A 21,390-nucleotide genomic window follows, 5' to 3' on the forward strand; every position below is an offset into this window, starting at 1 on the left:
TACAATACTATGTCTTGTCTACTCCTCCTGTGCATGGTCTAAGCTAAGCTTAACACAGACCTAACTTATAAGCTGAAAAGGTATACACTGCAACATACTTTTCATGCTTATAATTTATGTACCTTTAAATGAATGCATTCATTAAGTTTCATGACTCCATGCAACAGGTTTTGACACATGGAGATAAATGCAAAAAAAACAAAAAACAAGCTGACAATGTGCAAATGACAATAAAGCTATTGAAATATTTATACCTACGTCTCCCTATACAGTGCAGGCCAGAAAACTAAGTAAAATCTCAAACGTATCCATTCATCAAACTCTTTACATAAATGTGTAATTTCACCATCAAGTGTTCCCTTTGCAAAGGGAAAAAACATTACTGTTAATCTGAAAACAAATGTGGAATTATAATATTTATTCAAAGATGGACCCATGATTTATAATAAACCCCCCCCCCCCAGATTTTTAAATTTTTTGGGGGGAAATTAGTAACAAAAGATTTATCTAATAATAAGCTTGTCTCAACATTTTCAGAGTTATATAAGGCTGGTCTACTGACCTTACCACGAGAAATACTGTACTCTATATCACGTTTGTATCACATTAAGTTTTAAAAGCTACTTTTAAGTCATATCAGACTCTCTCAAATAATACACTGAATCATTAGGGTCAAAGTTGTTTGTTCAACATTTTAATCCTAATAAATTTTTAGACCCAGATCTGTCGTCACATTATGTGGTGAAAGATCTGTGTCTATGCTGAATGCAGATGGATATGTATCCACCTGTATTCATAGTATTTCACTCAACTGTATGTTTGCAATTTGAAAACTGTTATATTTATGAAAGGATTCAATTCCACTTTTTAATATGCATTTTCAAATTGCTCAAGATCAAAAGGCAAGGCATGGCATATCTTGTACCTATCACTGTTTCAATAGGAGTACAATGGCAGGTGACTTTTCTCAAACAAAGCAAGTATATATGTGTGACTGATGCTGAAAAGTTACAGGACTTTTTAGCCTCCAAGCCTACAAATGTAGTGTGGACAATAAATATGACAAAACCATGATACCAAAAAGACCAGATGAGATGGTGTACAGATCAAGAATATCACAGAAGGTACTGAGATTTATGTAAATCAGTACCTGATGTAATACTCAAAGCCTGCACATCTGTTGAATTCCAAAAGACATCTAGGTGAGCATTCACCACCCAAACAACAACTTTTATTACTTTATCAACACTGCTGATGTAATGCTGAGAGATTACCTCTTTTAATAGTCAATATGTCAGCATCTTTAAAAACTGTTCAAATGTCAGTTCTGCCAAGAGCCCCATGATGGTACAATCACTCAAACAATATCAGTTCTGCCAAGAGCCCCATGAGGGTACAAACTCAGACAATATCAGTTCTGCCAAGAGCCCCATGAGGGTATAATCACTCAAACAATATCAGTTTAATCATTTGGAGACTGACTTAAAATTCACATAACACCATCAAAAATTATCTTTGGTGAAGTCTACAGGGTCACCTTCAAAACCAGATGCCATGGGTTCATATACACACCAAGATAATGTTTTTCCTCCAAATTTACTGACATATAAAATTCTAACAGTCACAAAACAGGACAATGGTTCTCATAGACCAGTGTGACACTGCATGTGTGTGTGTGTGTGTGTGTGTGTGTGTGTGTGTGTACTATAGTTGGACTGGACTTTTAAGTGAGTATATACATTATTCAAACATTTGTTTTGAGAACTTACACATTAGGTAAACTATGTTTACAAATTACAGGAGATAATGATATAATCATGATAAATTAATTTTATACTTGTATCCTGTAATTAATGGGAAAATAGGCATCTTTTAACAGCTTTTGTATTTTGACTGAGGGCAGCATGACTGCTGTTCAATGAGCTATGATCTATAATGGATACAAGAGCATAAACTGAAGATATATTTTTTTACTGATACTTGAATTTTGAATTCCCTTTTAAAGAAATTTATATCTAATAACTTATCTTTTGAAACCAATATAAGTTCAAGCCCTGCTGGCCAAAAGAAAACATTGTAGTAAAAACTGTCCCAGCGTGAACTTAAAAGTCTGATCCAAAATTAAAAAAAGAAGAACAGTCATAGAGAAAATAAAGATTTTATGAGGATTTTATAAAAGAATTCAGAATGCAAATGCAGAATAAAAGTTGTAAAGCATGTCATTAAGCAATGCAAACAATTAATTATGAATTCATACAAAAAGCATGCCTTCATACAATTATTATGATCACGCTTACTCATAATTATATTTGTCATTATACTCCCAGTAAAATACAGCATTTCATTTATACTGCATATATCATCAGTTTATCAATTCAAAATGTATCAGACATTCAGCCTTTAATATTCACTTCCAATCCTGAACAATATTCCTTTAGACTTTTATCAACTACTTCAGTGTAAATCTGTTTAAAATACCTACATATTATTCAACTCTGGATTTCAACACACGCATATATTTCTTCCCCTGAACTAAACGGCTTGCAAATGATGTAATAAAATTAGATATGGACATGAAACATTGTATTCTTCTTTTTTTTTTTTCATTCTAGGAGGTAAATGGAAATGAATGTCATTACATGCATATATGAAAATGTAAATCTTCAGCAGGTATATATGCTTATTATTCTATCATAAAGACATCCGGTAGTTAATGATTTTTACCATATGTACTTGCTTATATGTACCTGTTTATAAGACAAGTCCATCTGCAAACTGCAAAGACCCAGATCTCCCATTGCATAATGTGCCAGCAGATATGAGTTTGTGCAGTTTGTTATGAGCAATCAGCAAAACAAATAAATAGACCCTGATCTGCAGGCACAATATGTTATGGCAGACAAGGATCTTTGTTGTTTGCAGTTTGACTTGACTTATAAATGAGTACATATGGTATCTTAAGCACTGTACATGTTTATACTTAATTGCTCCTAAAATTAAAACCCTGAATTTAAAATTTTTCAAAAATAATAAAAACAACAAAAAATGAATCTAAGCCAACAAGTAAATTTACCCGAAGTGTGCATCGGAGGAGTATGCTCCTGAGAGCTAAATTTTGAGGCCTTGTGACAAACATATTTGCTCATTTATAACATACATCCAACACAGAAGATGTTGACTCAGATCTGCAAATGAATTAGGCTCTATGCTATACATTCTTTTTAATTCCATTACAGACCATGATCTACCAGTGTGTTACGTGATGACAGACATAGATCTATGATGCAAATTCTTCTTATTAATTTCCTTTAAACATTACAGGCCAAGATTTACCAGTGTGTTACGTGATGACAGACCTAGATCTATGGTGCTCATTCTTCTTATTAATTCCATTAAGCATTACGGACTATGATCTACCAGTGTGTTACGTGATGATAGACCTAGATCTATGGTGCTCATTCTTCTTATTAATTCCATTAAGCATTACGGACTATGATCTACCAGTGTGTTACGTGATGATAGACCTAGATATATGGTGCTCATTCTTCTTAATTCCTGTAAACATCAGAGATGCCACCAAATAACATTAGAACATGGAGTATACTGTCAAGTGAAATAAAAGATTTATAAAAGTTCTGAGAGAGTATTTTATGAAATCTTCTGCTTATGCCATTACAATATTATGGAGAGGCCCCGAGTGGCCGAGTGGTCTAAAGCGCTCACCGTTCCAGATCACTGCCATCTCACCTCTGTCTGCGTGGGTTTGAGTCCAAGGCTTGGCTAGCATGGGTACGTGGGAAAGCCTGCCAGTAGCTTCTCGTGGGTCGGTGGTTCTTCCCTGGGTTTTCCAGGGTTCTTCCTCCACCAGTTATACTGGCCGCCATGTATAGCCTATCTTGTGCTAAAAAAATGGCGTTAAACCCTAGAACAACAACAATATTATGGAATAGTTTGTAGCATGATAATGAACATGTAATTTTTCAGTTCTAAAGAAATGTTACCTCAACAATTATTTCAATATGCAATCCTGATTCTATAACTGCAGACCATTCTTGAATGGTAGGCGTGATATGTGTGATAACAATAAGTTAGCCAGGGATAAGGTGAGTATTAACTTTTGTTATATTTGTATTTTTTTATTTAGATGTTAACCTTGTCGATTCTGTAATAATTACATGTAAGTTTGTTGTAAAGTTTTCAGACCATAATGTAAACTTGTTGTCATCTAATTGCATTACTCTGGACAAATAAAGAATATTCTTCTTCCTATTACTATTATTATTATATTATGGTTTTGTCCTGAGGGTTTTACACCATTTTGCAGCAAATGATAGACTAAACATGGCACCCAGTATATCTTTTGGAGGAAGAAACTGGAAAAATCCTGGAAAGAAACACTGACCCTTAGAAAGCTACTGGCAAGTTTTCTCATATCCATGCTGACCAAGATGAGACTCAAACCCATGCTAATAGAGGTGAGATGTCAGTGATCTATCAAGGTGTGCACCTTAGAACACTTGGCCACCCAAAGTCCTCACCACATGAGGGAAGATCTAAGTCTATGCTGTGTGTTCGTCTATTGATTTCCAGTAAATAATACAGACCCTGAGCTGCCAGTGTATTACATGAAGTTAAATCTAAGTCTGTTCTGTTCTAACTTCTTATGAATTTCATAAATGTTATAGACCTTGATATGCCAGTGCATGACACAGTAGCAGATCTATGCATATGCTGCTCTTCTTATGACTTCCTGTAAACACTATAGACCACGATCTGCCAGTGTGTTACATGATGGTAAACCTAGGTCCCTGCCATTCATTCTTCTTTTGACTTTGCGCAACATTACAGACCCTGATCTGCCAGGACAATATGTAATGGTAGATGTAGGTCTATGCTATTATTCTTTGAACTTCCTGTAAGTATTAAAGACCCTGATCGGTCAGAGCATTATGTCATGGCAGTCCTAGGTCTATGCTGTTCATACATGTACGACTTTTAAACATCAAAGACCCTTACCTGTCAGTGCATGACATGAAAGCTGATCTATATCTATGCTATTTAAATTGGATGCATGTTATAAACATGTAAATATGACTTAGAATGCTAACAAATGAACCTTACAAAGGGCATTAGAACTGGGGCAGCTACTCATTCCAGATATTACAGTTCATTATAATGATGACTGCCCCACTGGTGTTCAAAAACTGGCCACTCAGAAAAGCCACACACTTATATAAAATATTTCCAACACCCATACTTACTACAGTGTACATATCTGAATGGAAACTCAAGTCATGATTTTTTTAATATGTAAAAATATGCTTTGATACATGTATGTGCATCAGTTGTGGTCTTTGTGAGCAGATGTGCAATGTTCCTCATTCCAACAGTGTGTGAGTAAACCTAATTTCTATGTACAAGGTAGACTGTGTAATTATACATTTCAATTGTTGAACAAACTTCAAAATGGAAACATGAGACATCCACCATAAGGAAAGACTGCATGAGAATGAATAAAACACAACTTCCGTGTTCGAGCTTTATAACCTGTTCAACAACATAATCTAATCACAGAATAAAATCTATAGGTTTAAAAATGTCAGTGTTAGTAAGAACTTTTAACAACAGTTGACTGCAGCAACAATTTTCCAGCAATCTTTTCATTAGTTTGAAATATGCATACAACATTAGACAAAGATTATTGGCCACGGAATAAACTGTGTTAGTGGATGTTAGGTGGGACATTCATTTAATCTCGGCAGGTAACTTGAGAGTGAATCTAACTCAGAATTACCAGCTGAGATTAAGCAAACATCGTTTTGATTACAACAAGGCAAAACATGCAAATAAACAATGCAAGTGTTACAACTCATATGGATGACATTCCTTGAATATGATGATTTAAATATTTATAATTAGGTGTGATTATCTATGCCATGCAAAGAAATACAAGTCCATGCTTGTTTTATGTTATTGTTTGCTAATATTATAGACATCAATTTAAAAAGAACAAAAATATCATTCAAAAGTACAGTTGTCCCATCCTTGAGACAAGAGATCTCAGATAAGGTTGTCCAGCACCAAAATGGCAATTTGTATCATTTTGTCCCTCTCCAAAGCCTGTACCCTTTCTATTAGGCCCTTCTTTGTAAAAATGTCAAAATGAAACAATACATTTAGTGCACTTTTCAGTGCCAAGCAATGAGATGTATGAACAAATCACTCAGGGCATTATGCATATAGGCCTTATCATCTTGATTATTGGTTAATGACAGTAGGGCATGACATATATACAGGCCTTAACATCTGGATTATTGGTTAATGACAGTAGGGCATGATGTATACAGGCCTTAACATCTGGATTATTGGTTAATGACAGTAGGGCATGATGTATATACAGGCCTTAACATCTTGATTATTGGGTAATGACAGTAGGGCATGATGTATAATGGCCTTAACATCTGGACTTTTATTAGTTTATGACAGTAGGGCATGATGTATATAGGCCTTACCATCTGGATTTTTATTAGTTAATGACAGTAGGATATGACATATACAGGCCTTAACATCTGGATTATTGGTTAATGGCATTAGGGCATGATGTATACAGGCCTTATCATCTGGATTTTTGGTTAATGACAGTAGGGCATGATGTATACAGGCCTTATCATCTGGATTTTTGGTTAATGACAGTAGGGCATGATGTATACAGGCCTTATCATTGGGATTTTTGGTTAATGACAATAGTGCATGATGTATACAGGCCGTAACATCTGGATTTTTGGTTAATGACAGTAGGGCATGATGTATACTGGCCGTAACATCTGGATTTTTGGTTAATGACAGTAGGGCATGATGTATACAGGCCTTATCATTGGGATTTTTGGTTAATGACAATAGTGCATGATGTATACAGGCCGTAACATCTGGATTTTTGGTTAATGACAGTAGGGCATGATGTATACAGGTCTTATCATCTGGATTATTAGTTTATGACATATGTAGACACCTTCTGTAACCCATGTTCCTACCTCAAAACTTGAATTTATCTGCATATAATTTTCTGGCCTGCACATCTAGGAGCTTGAATAAGTGAGGTTATTCTGTTACATTGCTAGAAAACCAACTTCAGTCATACTTACACCTAATTTGATTTAAATAATATGACAGAAAATAATACATTTAAATAAATAATACAATATTTTGCATAAATAAAAAAGTTCACAAGCCATATTTCAGTCCCACTCAAATTATTTACCACACTGTCATACAGAACTGGGATATGTATTATGCATTGTACATTATGTCAATTCCTTTCAGCCACTTGAACTTGTCTCTGGATAAATAGAAGATAACTGCATTGCCTGTACTTTTTTCTTGATGTTAATTGTTTAAACAATATCTATCCATGTAATCATAATATATTTTTGTCCATTAATATTTGTTTGAACAGAGAACTTCACATTCTTAATAAATTTGTCTTCACATATGAATCAGATGAGTATATAATTTAATACTTATTATTTTCTAAATCTGTACTTGTAAAACATGTATGCTCTCACTGTCCCCAAAAAATCTATATCAGAAATGCAAAAAAAGGTAGACAATTTTGGAAACTGTCTACCAAACTTCATCTGTCAACCACAAGTGGCATTTGCTTAATATTGCTAACATGGTCATTGTCACAAGTCTATACCCAAAAAACAAACAAAAAATCTTTAAGAAGATTACTGCAAACAGTAACAGACATGCATGTCTCCTGACTTATTCCCTACTAATGAATTTGATTTATGAGCTCAGGACTTGTCTACTGTACGCTACGGCGTAGACCTGAGTAAAGTTTCGTTAGGATTAAATAGGTACACCCTGGATTAGGAAACCAGCCACTGTTGTACATTATCTATTACTGTGACCTTGACAATGAGGCAGAGGGTATGACTAAGAATATACTAGTGCACTAAAAAATCAATATATCGATATATATACACTGTATAAAAAAGGTAAAGTTCCATTAAAATATCTTCCTTGGTTCAGAAGTTGTACAATACAAAGACAGAGGTCACTGATTTTCCACCAGAATCTTGACCTTGAAGCTGGGGGTGTTACCATGGTATGTTACACAATCTCTATACATAACCTATAACTGAATAAAGCTCTTCCGTGGTTCAAGATATACTCTGAAAAAGGATAAAAGTTGAAGAAATACATTTTCCCTTATTGTGACCCTGTCCTTCAGGATGGTGTCATGACTACAGTGCATGACACAGCCTTTAATCAGATGTACTTGAGCAAAGTTTGTTTTAAGTATCTTTAGTGATTCAAACATTTTAATCCAGAAAAGGATCAATAACTTTGGCCTTGAGGCAATGGTGGCTTGAACATGGTATGTGACAATGACTAGTCATAATACACATCTGGACAATGCCTTAACATAATGTCCTACTTAAGGATGAAAAACACAGACAGATGGACAGTGCCTTAACATAATGTCCTACTTAAGGATGAAAAAAAAACAGACAGATGGACAATGCCTTAACATAATATGGACAATGTCTTAACATAATGTCCTACTTAAAGATGAAAAACAGACAGATATCCTCTGTAATCAGTGAGGAAAAAAAATTACACAAAATAAATGTCAAAATAATTCCTGAACTTAATTAATTGGTGATGCAGTTGCTATTTTTGCAAGTGTTGAAATGGAAATATGTCAGAAAAAAAATGACAAAATGATAATTTTCATGATGATGATGCTTTTACACATGATTTGAAAAGCAAATGTAGTGTCTATGCTGCTAGTTTAGAAGGTGAAGCCTGTAGCAAACTCTATGGAAAACAATCCAAGCTGAAAATCTTCAAGAAATGCTTTTTAGTTTCAAATTCAGTGGGTTTGTAAAGTTGGCACAAACACAAAAGACATAATTTCTGTACAGTAGTATTTCAAATACCTTATATATTAGATTGTTTTGTTTTTGTGTTGTGTATTGCTTAGTCCAGGAAACTTTACCGTTACTTGTAATGATGACACATTGTATACTGTAGGTTGCTTAACTTGGAACCTCATGTGGTTTGTGAAAAACACAAGAATTTATGAAGAACCAAGTCAAAGTTATTAGTTCAAAACTTGCTATCAAAAAATCTTTTTTTAAAAATATTTTGTGTTTTAAATACATACTACTGTACTGAAGATGTGCTCTTTTATCTGTTTTTTCTGCAGCAACACGATCTTTATCAAAAGGAAGACAGAAAGAAGGAAGGTCATCAGAAAAAGTTTATCTCCCTTAACTGCCCTTGCCGATGATATTAATGTCGTTTTCGAAATATCAACCAGCACCCTGAGAGTCAAGCACCTCAGGATTACCAGCTGATATTAAGAAACCAAACTTAAATTCTGACATCTCTCAAGAAAGTAGGTATTTTCTGAGAGAAGAAAATCACAATAAATGCAAACGCAATTCCAGACAGGAGGTGCAAATATAAATTTAAAAAGCTCCTTAAAGCATTTTGCACTAAGAAAAATTCAATTTTCCTTTCAAAAAATTGGAGTGCTTGAGAAAAATAAGCATTTAAGCAAAATCAAACATAAGCAGTAGACCAAACCAAAGAAGCATTGTGGCCAAATGTAACACTACAGTAGGCTTGGGCAGTTAGCAGGAAGGGAAAAAGAGAGGTTTTAATTAAGAAAGCTCGGATGAAAGCAAACATGATGGAGAAGAGTTAAATGTGAGCAAGTAAATACTCAACAAATATATATCTGTAACCAAGACAATATGAATATTATATTCTATCATAGTCCTATATATGAATCTAATATATATGGTATTTTACTCCCTGCTTAGAAACTAATTAATTTTGTTCAAAATTTTGGTGGGGTATTTTGTTTTAAAAAAAACCACTCCCCCAAAACACCCACATATGATGCCAAATCAAGTCAATATTGTCAAGATGTTAGTCACGCCGTTCAGACAGCATCAAATAACTAAGTGATTAAGACTAAATCTGTATGTGTTCAATTAGTGGCTCGGAGTACTTACACAATTATCATTTCAAATGTACATGAAACATTTGGAACTTGTGCCAATAGCATAATTTACACTGAACTGATTGCACCACAGTTAACTGTGAACCTTGCTTACAGACTGACAACTTTAGACTATATTCTTACACCTGGATTGTTTTGCATAAATATAATGCATGACTGTATGCATTTCTAGGTGTAAAGTACGCTGCTTAACTAGAACTGCATCTACAATATATCATGCATGGTCATAAAATCTGAATGTTGTAAATTCCTAATATAAAAACTTCTATGAAAAATTTGCATCTGACCAGTGATAAAAAAGGATTACAGATTTATAAAAGACTTAGTAAAAGATTGACATTATCTGTCTAAATGCCTTCTGTGAAATTTAGTAAAATTTTGTTCAGCAGGTTTTGCAAAGAAGCCGTTTCAAGTTCTTCTTCTATTTAGGTAATGATGAACATAATCACTGGTTCATCAGCAACAGTCCTAAAAATTCAGTAAACCTTTTATACTGGCTTTCCTCTCAAATTTGCTCAATTCTAGAAATGTTTTTTGAGAAGTAGTCCTTTGAAGATTTTGTCCCCATTTTACTAATAGCCTGCATATTTGATGATGGGTAAGCAAGATTCATATACATTGAAAGCCCATTATGTTAGAATTATTTCACTCTAGTCTGGTCAAATTCTGTCAAGAAGTTTTCTTTAGAACAAATCATTTATTTTAAGGTTTTCTATTTTTTGTAAGAGTGGCCATATTTGACTGCATGTATAGATCTGAAAACCCTTCATGCCATGTTTTCTATCACACATGGTCAAGTTCAGTTGAGTGTTTGGAGAAGAAGTTATTTATATAAGTTTCTATTTTAGTAATGGTTGCCATTTTTGATGTATCAACATCATTTGTAAAAAAATCTGAGAGCCTTTTATGCCAGAATGCTTATCATCAAGTTGTTTGGAACCTTTTTAAAAGTTCTTCTATGTTTTACAGCTGTATTTGATCATGGGTTAGCATCATTTGTGTTCAAAACTGAAAACTCTTTATGCCAGGATGCTTTCTGTGAAGTCTGATCAAATCCTATTTAATAGCTGTTGAAAAGAAGTCAGTTAAAAGTTGTCCTAGTTTTAGTAATGGAACCAATATTTGAAACCAGCTTTGCATTATCTGTACAAATGTGAAAGCCTAATTTTATCTGCTTATTTACATCATATAGATTGGATCTAAAAATTGTTTATGCACCACATGCCCAAGAGGAAGCTGCACATGTCTCATTTAAACTTTTGTCACATTCTATTATAAGCTTCAACATTTCATCCTTCTAAACACTTTAAATTTACAAAGAATTGTTTTTGTGATCCTTAATCATATTTAGAGCTGACCAGCCCCAAACTATAATTACTCTACTTAATTAAGTCTAAATGATGAGTTGAGGGCATCCAGATCTACCAACACTTTCATAAAAAACAGAAAGCCTGTGTTTTCATTTGTAATAACCTTGAGGATCTGTGTTTGGTACAGATACCAAAACAGTAATATTGCTAAGCATATCCAACCTCACTATCAAAATACACTAACACAATGCATAACCAACTTCACTATTTAAGTCATCCCTATGCATAACTGACTTCACTATTTAAGTCATCCCTATGCATAACTGACTTCAACACTGAAGTGTATGATCACTATGCATAACCAACTTCACTATTTAAGTCATCCCTATGCATAACCGACTTCACTATTTAAGTCATCCCTATGCATAACTGACTTCAACATTGAAGTGTATTATCTCTATGCATAACCAACTTCACTATTTAAGTCATCCCTATGCATAACTGACTTCAACATTGAAGTGCATTATCACTATGCATAACCAACTTCACTATTTAAGTCATCCCTATGCAGAACCAACTTCACTATTTAAGTCATCCCTATGCATAACTGACTTCAACAATGAAGTGCATTATCACTATGCATAACCAACTTCACTATTAGTGTTTCATAACTATGCATAACTAACTATCCAAAAATATACAGACATCACAGTTAGATAGATAAAGTTAATTGTTGTTTTTTAAAGTTAAGGGGTATGCTTGGGGGCTGGGCTTCCATCCTTGAAGTCAGAATAATTTGTTTCTTTCAAATTAAAAACAAAACACTAAATCATATGGGACATATCAAGGCCTGCCAACACTAAGCAGACCTTCTTAATAAGGTAGTAAATATTTTTCTGTAAAACCAAATTTCAGTAAGATGTAATTAAATGACATATACTTCTATTGTCAATTTGGCAAAAATGAATTTGAAAAGTTTATAAATTTCAACTGATTCTGTGAAAGCCAATCATCTTCAATTTAAATTTTTTTAAACTACAGTTTGTCTTTAATGACCTCCTGTTCAGTTACAGAAACTGCTACTCCAAGCCCCATGGAGGTGAATGACTTCTCATTAGATCTCTCAGACTGATGTCATCTTTATGGGTCATTTAATTCAAATTCCAGTGTCAATCATTCCTCCCAATGTCAGCAATACTCAAACTGACACAACATGTCCTGAATAAATTTAATTGGCATCTTTATTTCCAAGTATGGCCAAATATGTGAGTATTCTTCTTATACTTCCATGACAACCATTTGGAAGTTTTTGCCTTAAACTAATTGTTTGTTGGACATTTCCAGATGGTGCTATAATGCAGAAGCATAAGCATGATCATGTGGGCATTTTGCTAGAACATCACGGCAAGATTAAAGCATCGAGGTAGCATTACATAGTCTGGTTCCCTGATCAACTCAAAAGAAAACCCAGAAGAGGACCTACTCCAGGCAAGCAAATAACCAGTTTTGACCACAACGTCTTATATTTTGCTATTTTTCCTTAAGTATATAATTTAAGGACTGTTTCAATAAGCCTTACAGTAAAACTGTAAGGGATGGCAGGTTTCCAAATCAACAGACTAGAAGAGCAAAGTATTTTTCTTGCAAAAAAAGGACAAACATTTCCAAATTTTAGTAAAATGAAAGGTGCTTCATGTATTAATTAAGAGGCATCCAGAATTTTTTTAATTCTGTAAAATTTTCTTGCAAAACAGATGTTTGAATATAAATCACTGTAAAGTTAAAAGCAAGTCTTTCTGACATTCTGTCAATAATAGAATCCATGTACCAAGATCTTATCAAATTCTCAATGGTTTTCTTTTAAATAAAGAAAGTCTATTATAATAAAAAGTGTTCTTTCTTCGCAGTTAATTCAGTATCATTCACAATTTTTTTCTAAACTAATTGAATACCACAGAGTTTAAGTTTAAAATGAACGCTTATGAATAGTCAGCCACATTCACTGGGAACTACAAGGTGTCTTTTGAGTTGCATTTCCTGTCTTAACAAATTTTACATAATAGCCATTCATTCAATAGGATTTTGCGAATAAAGTTGACGGGTCCTTGCTTTTGTATGGAGGACAGCTTTTCACTCCAAGAGCTTTCTTTGTAAACATACAACAGATGTTGAACAAGCACATTACAAATCTTGAAAGCACCCAATAAACAGTAAAAAGAACTTGTATTTTGTATATTTTATATATTGTATATTTTGCTTTTGTCATGGTCAAATATGATGATGGGTTTTAATTATGGATGTAGCAGGATAATGGGTGCACAATTCCAAGTTTCTCTAAAACAAGCAACTACTCTAAAAACAGACAAAAACAGAGCTATCACTACATAAAAATGAACAATATATATATATATATATATATATATATATATATAGATATAGATATAGATATATATATATATATATATATATAATGCTTTTATATGTTTATTAAATACCAAGTCCCATTTTCACTAAACAACTTAAAACTTCTTCCTCAAATTGACACCTCTTAATATATTATTTCTTACTGCCTGCATGGAAATTTATTTCCACATATATTCAATAAGCAGTAGGGAATGATATACAGTAACACAGTCTTAGCTAACTCCAAGGAAATCTGGAGGATTTCCTCAACTCTTTTTCAAGAATGAACAAGGATTCCAAGTGTTATATTTTAAAACTAAAAGGTAATTTTACATCCTTTTCACAATCTCTACCTCTAACAAATATATAAATATCATTGAAATACCACAAGCAAGTTAATGTCAAATCTTAATTTGAGAAGAAAGTTTGAAAATTTAAATGAAATTAGGGGCTGATAATTAGTTTGTTCCTTTAATTACTACAATGATTAAGTGCTATGTCTAGAAATAGATATGTGTAAATTGCATTTAACATTTTCATATATGAGTAACAAGTATTATATATAGCAGTGCTGTCCAACCTTTTTGACACCATGGGCCACTGAAAAATGTTTTTCTTGAAGCCGAGGGCCGCAGCAGAAAACTGAAAAGCAACAACTATATAGCTGCTCATGCTCTGGTGGTCCATTTAAAACCAGCTGGTAGGCCGCAAGTTGGACAGCACTGGTATATAGCATTAAAACTACCCTGTCAGATATGACTTCAACAAAGTAGTTAATCAATACAACATACTTTAAAACAGCAAAAAAACACATCTAATTTTAAGCTAATATAAGCATATGAACCACCTGGTAAAACTGTGATATAGATGAAACAAAACTAGTTTCAAGAACAAATGAGAAGATTAATGCTACACATTTTAAAATGGATAAAAAGAGATAAAATTTTAAGCTAAGATTAGCATAAGACAACCCACACATTGAGGAAACATTACATATCAAGTTGTCTAAACTAATTCAAAAATGTACACAAAACGATGTTTGATCAGAAACTAAAACAAATATTACAGAAAATTCTTCTAAATTTGCCTGTATCATGTACTTTATATTACTATTCCTACCTTCTTCCCGAAGAGCATGGATAGTTTCTTCTCTGCGATCAAGCTGTTCGCTTAGTCGTGCTGCTGCTTCCAAGCCATCTGAGGCCTCCTCTAGCTCTACCTGAAATTCATGAAAAATGTTCATTTCACATTTTTGCAAAAGATAAAATTAAAAATTACAGGTTTTTCTTACAATGAATATGATACATTCCATAACCTTAAACTTTGTAATTTCCCATGTCCTTGACTTTCAGAGTTTCTGAACATGTTAACTTGAGGTCAGTAATATTCCATGGACAGGATGGGCGGGGTGCTGTGGTATGTGACATGAATTCCTCTGATGTGAACAAAATGTGTGGCCATTTTTGTTCCTTATATATTAAACAAAAATCGATGCCAGGTGAATGACTGGAGATGGTGATGTCCATGTCCACATCTTGAATTGTCTTTGTTTTTCATTATTTTGATCTCATCTATTTGTGCCTGCTCATGTATAGAGAAAGAAACATGTTTTACTAGATATTTACTTATTCACTCTTGAATAAATCAAAATAAATATCGCATGTGACTATATGAAATATCTTAGTTTACTACAAGATTCTGAAATTCTACCAATCATCATTTACATAAGAATATTTTATATGCACATGTGGAAGTAAAAGTCATGATGCAACTGACTATAGATGACATATTTCTCCTCTCGACTGACTGCCCTTCACAAGTAATACTGAACAACTTTAAAAACTTTTAAATACAATTTAAAATGCTATCAGGTATGATATAATGTATGGATGTAACGCAATGAATAATAACAAGAAAACAGTAAAGTACTATCAACCTGATGAAATTCAATGAGATTTGTGGTGTGTATATGCATGAGTGCGAGGGGAAGTGTGGGTGTTAAGATCCTTCCAAACATGGCTGTCACTTTTAGTCCTTCCTTCCAGTTATAGAATATTGAAAATCTTTCCTTTAAAAATGCATGTATGACTGCAGGGAAATGTGCATATTATTGTGAATCTATAGATGTTGATATATTATGCAGCAAGGTAATGGCAAACAAACTTTCATAATGTCTGTATTATGTGTTTGCACACTGCTTACTTGTAAATAGTTGTTTTTCAGGAGAGACAAAAAATTGCATTATATATATATATATATATATATATATATATATATATATATATATAGCTAAAGAAGGCCCCAAGGGATATTAGATGTATCAATCAAGTTAACCTCTTTAAGTTAAGACATTATTATTATTATTATTATTATTATTATTATTATTATTATTATTAAACAAAACTCAAATTTTCACAGGTTCATTTTCACTGCTCTTTAAATGACTTGTATATCAATCAACCAGAGTAGAAACACAACAACTTGATAGGTTTGAAAGCTTTCAATCAGCATTGGAGATTCTAACTTGACCTACATTCAAGGAATAACTACTCTGATTTAATTCTAATTATTGCCCTTTCACTAACTGACCCATGCAATGATCTTTGTTAACACAAAGAAACTTGTAAATGCAGTGACATGGCTGGGACACTCCTTGTGTGGGATCATTTACAATGTCCATTCATATATACAGTCACTGTATATATAACTTTCCAAAATACAATGGTCAAAATAAATTAACATTTTTTAATCCAACATCTGCCTAATACTCATGGCAATTGATATACAGCAATGACATGTTTCATCCATCCTTTTAGAAGTCAAAATTGATCAGTAAAGTTGCTCGTTTTCATTGTGTTCAGTGAACAGACAATAGATGGTACTAGCAAATTTCAATAGCTAATAGAAGGTAATGGCAAACTTCAATAGACATCAGATGGTACTGGCAAACTTCAACAGATAATAGATGGTACTGGCAAAGTTCAAAAGTTCAATACTTAAATACTATTACATGTTCTATTCTCCCATACTGTGTCCCTTTTTTTGTCTCAACATAATATACCAAGTCAAGTTTTCTTCATAGCTCTTGTCCATCCAGTTTGTTTCAAAAATACACAAATTCACAGTAAACAAATATACATATCTACAGCAAAATAAATATGACACTAATGCACAGTAACATAAAATATACTAATCCATAGTAAACAAATATATTAATCTACAGTAAAAAATATATTATACTACTCCAAACTAAAATAAAATATACCAATCCACCAAAAAACATAATAATCCACAGTAAAATAAAATATAATAAACCCCAAAATATATTAATTCAGAGTAAAAAAATACACTAATCTACAGTAAAGAAAATATACTAATCCACAGTAAAAAAATAAACTGATCCACAGTAACTAAAATATACTAATCCACAGTATAAAAATAACTGATCCACAGTAAAATTAAATAAAAATTGCCTAAGTATGCTTTTGTGCAACTGTTGATTTATGCCAATGCAGTTCACACTAATATAAATCTATGTATGCAGGATGATACATCATTTTCATGTACATAGATAGGTACATGCTTTAAAATACAGTCAAACTGGATGAGCATTACACAGTGAATTTACAGTATGAATTAACATACCAGATATGTGTAGGTAGACTGGTTGGTCAGTCAGTTTTTCATGGCAATTTAAACATTATTGGCTATATCATCCCAAGGAAATTAGAGATAATGTCTTTCCCAAATGAAGCAGCAGACCCTGACTGCTTGACTGGGTACTCATGTATGTATGTAGTAGCATTTTATGGCATCACAGCACAATAGTGGCTATATGCTGGACCAACTAAAAGACACATTTTTAAAAATGTAAAATAAATTGCAAAAATATTTTCAAAGATAAATAAAGGTAAACATGATGAACAATATAGTATATAAAATATAAAGTTGCTAAAATTCTGTAAAATCTACATAAAATAATGATAAAGGTCACCCATGTAAAATCCTTAAAACATATGGTAGTTGGGTATTAGTCCTGGATTACAAGTTTGAAACCTCTAAAATGGAGTGTAATATATATATATATATATATATATATATATATATATATATATATATATATATATATATATATATATATATATATATATATATATATATTACAAGTTTGAAACCTCTAAAATGGAGTGTAATATATATATATATATATATATATATATATACACACACACACACACACACACACATATATATATATATATATATATATATATATATATACACACACACACACACACACACATACATACATACATACACACACACACACTGAGAATTTAGTTATTCTTGTGGGTATCAAAATTTGTGGTTTTGCAAAAAATTGCTTCCTTATCAGTACTTAAATTCATGGAATAGGCAAGAACTCATACTGTTTCCAAAAAAAGATCATTGTTGTTCAATGGGTCCTTAAGTCCTTGACTGGCAGCAACCATTACATTCATGGTAATTTGGTACACAACAAAATACAGTATGTTCACAGTATTACACTATCAGTATAGTCAATTACTGATAGCATGAAGTGATTTTCGGGACTGAGATTTAACCATGTTTTACAGCATATACCATTATAAAATCATACAAATAAATAAATGTAAATAAATTAATGACATATATTACCAGTCATATCCAACTTGCTGAATGGACACAAACTGAAGCAAGCTCAAGTTCATCTGTACTTTGCTATATCAAGTCCAAATGAATAGGTGAACCTTGCAGCACAACAACCCAACATGCCACAGATCCATACAAAATGTGCTGTGTCAATAGTCTCTCACTAATGTAACCTTGCTGCACATGTTATAAAGGTAGGGTTTAAGCATAATGGCACTTGATGATAAAGTGTTCCGATCTCAACTGGTTCTCCAAGGTGACTGAGCACACTAGGACCTGGGAAGATGATACTGCTGTATAATTTATGAGTACATGTTGGGTACCATTGGCCCTAACATGCCACTAGTAGTTTTGTAGTTATACAGGATTTATGTGCTCTTCTTTCAAAGCAGGGCCTACTTGCAAATAAGCATTGTTTAAGCATGAGCTATCACTGCATGATATGCACAACAGTGACGACAGTCTATGACAGGCATGGGCAACTTCCTGCAGAGCACAGGCCAGATAAGTGATTTTTAAAGCCACACCCTATGATGTAAATTAAAGGATAAAGCCAGATCTGGCCCATGCTCGGAACTGCCCACCCCTGGTCTATAATGTATTTACCTATCAGTCTATCTTCTACCTACCTACCAACCTATGTACCTACTTATCTAACTACCTATCTTTCTATCTATTATCTGAGCTGCACAGAAAACTTTTAACCTACTATTTCTAAAACAAAACTGTTGATATGTTCATCATATTTCAACTGGACAAAAAGGGTAAAATATTACTACTACTACTGACAAAATTAATGATTTTCCCTTAATAATAATAATTTACTGTATATGAAAATTCTATAACCTAACAGAGATATCAATATTCTTATCTGAGCATAACATTTACATGAAAATATTGAAAGAAACGATTGTGAACAGAGGTCACACCTGCTTTTATGTTAATAGAATGCATGCTTTAACAAGATATCCTCAAATGGACTAACACTCCACTGGCTGAAAAGAATTTCTAGGAATGCAAGATAAGAAAAACTGCATTTGTTTTTAAATGCAGAGTATTACAACTTTTCTGAAACTCAAGAAACTTCTGCAAACCAAATTTAGTAACAAAGGTATTTTCTTACATGTACGTACTGACATGTTCACATGATACCTGTAAGCTGCATGTAAAAATTTTCAGTCATAGCCACTGACCTTGAATATGATACCACGAATAGAAAGTCATTCAACTTGTATATCCATATGATAAGTTTGGTCAAATCTGTAAACATCATTTAAAGATTAAAAGAAAATTATTGAACTGGCATCAGCATATGCATTCACAAAATGGATCTGATAAAAATCCAGTAATTCTTGTTTGTGTTATCTTGCTTAGAAGACAGAACAGCTAAAACCCCCCGAGTCAAGATCTTAGACATAAAGTCAATGTCAGAGTGTTGACTATTAACCTGTTCACTGGAATGCAACTAAATTCAAAGTCTGATCAAAGCTCACTTGTATATGTACAAGTCACTGTCATACCTGCTATATTCCCAGACAGTGTTCTGGGGATTGTTGTTGTTGTAGGGTTTAACACCATTTTTCAGCACACAATAGGCTATATTTGGCAGCCAGTATTAATGGTGGAAGAAGAACCCGGGAAAACCCCCGGAAAGAACCACCGACCCACGAAAAGCTACTGGCAAGCTTTCTCACATACCCACATTGGCTGAAACTGAGACTCGAACCCAGGCAGAGAGACGTGAGATGGCAGTGATCTGTAACAGAGAGTGCTTTACACCACTCGGTCACTCGGGGCCCCCGTTCTGGGGATTTTGAGGACTCAAAATGTGTGCTTTGAAGTCAGTTCGCATAACCCTAAAAATGACATCCAACTGAGAGTAAGTTATCTTTACATATAAGCTTATAGAAGAATACTGAAGCTCCAAACTGATCTTAAAAAGTCAAGTAACATGTTTACTTTGAAGTATTTAACACACTAACAAACCCAAAAATAGCTCATGGACTTAGCATTATCCAATACCATCACCATTAACACATATACATGTGCCAACACTAACATAATCACAATCTCAAAGACATTAAATAAATAAAAATATAGCAAGTTTCTGTCTTTAAAATCCAGTGGCCAGTGAAATTATATTCTTAGCTGGATGCCATCTTTCTGCTCTCTGTAGTTCAATTGGAGGGGGGGGGTTAATTTGTATAGTGGATTGATCTCTGTCCATAATTGAGGATAGGAGTTGTGTCTACATGACTAATGTCATGTTTGCCTATATGTCAAATGTAATGTAAGGTAAACATGTTTACTAGGTTTGAGTTCTAAATACAGTCTTGATTCTGACCATAGAATTTTCTATAAACAAATTTTGTTTACAGTTTGATAAAAATTTCCATTAAGATGACCCTCATCCTGGTCTTCAAATTGTGCCTTAGGTTTTTATATTAAGGTTGATTACATCAGACTTACTCATTCCATATCAGTCTTAATGGAATCAATTTTAGTTGTTTAAGTTAATATTTAAGAGGATTTATTTATTTAAATTATTCACTGGAATTACAAAGAGCTAATTAATACTTTTTGGACTATGTCACCATTTTGGTATTACACTGTATAGTGAATTCATTCAAAGACATTTTGGATTATATCTGCATGATACATTACAACTGTATGCACATCAACATTATTTCAGGCTATTGGTATATAAGCACTTTCAAGATTGAAATTCATTTGGAACACAACAGGAATTTATTCGGAATACTTGATACTTTTGGACTTGTGAAAGAACATTTATGACTATTTGGGACTTTATTCACAATACTACAAGTTCTTTTTAAATTTTCACTTTGTATTTTAGAGAAATATATTTTGTTTAATTTAATTTTTTTGGGTTTTTGCATCTTTGCACACATTAGAAACTAGATATTACTATTGTTTAAACTCCTCAATGGTCATGTTGAATTT

The 21,390-nt window shown here is 33.1% G+C and overlaps 1 protein-coding gene across 5 annotated transcripts in view; it reads right to left on the bottom strand.

Moving 5' to 3' along the window:
* LOC149771466 (uncharacterized) overlaps positions 1–21,390 on the bottom strand; it is a 142,219-nt gene that overhangs the window by 7,049 nt on the left and 113,780 nt on the right. For all 5 annotated transcript variants that reach the window (XM_089948403.1, XM_089948406.1, XM_089948407.1 and 2 more), the window contains one exon: positions 14,875–14,974. In XM_089948403.1, coding sequence (XP_089804529.1) covers positions 14,875–14,974 — 100 coding nt within the window. The remainder of the gene's footprint in view (positions 1–14,874; positions 14,975–21,390) is intronic.

The sequence above is a fragment of the Sinohyriopsis cumingii genome, unplaced genomic scaffold, assembly GCF_028554795.1.
Source record: "Sinohyriopsis cumingii isolate HCF-2022 unplaced genomic scaffold, ASM2855479v2 utg001831l, whole genome shotgun sequence".
NCBI lineage: Eukaryota > Metazoa > Mollusca > Bivalvia > Unionida > Unionidae > Sinohyriopsis > Sinohyriopsis cumingii.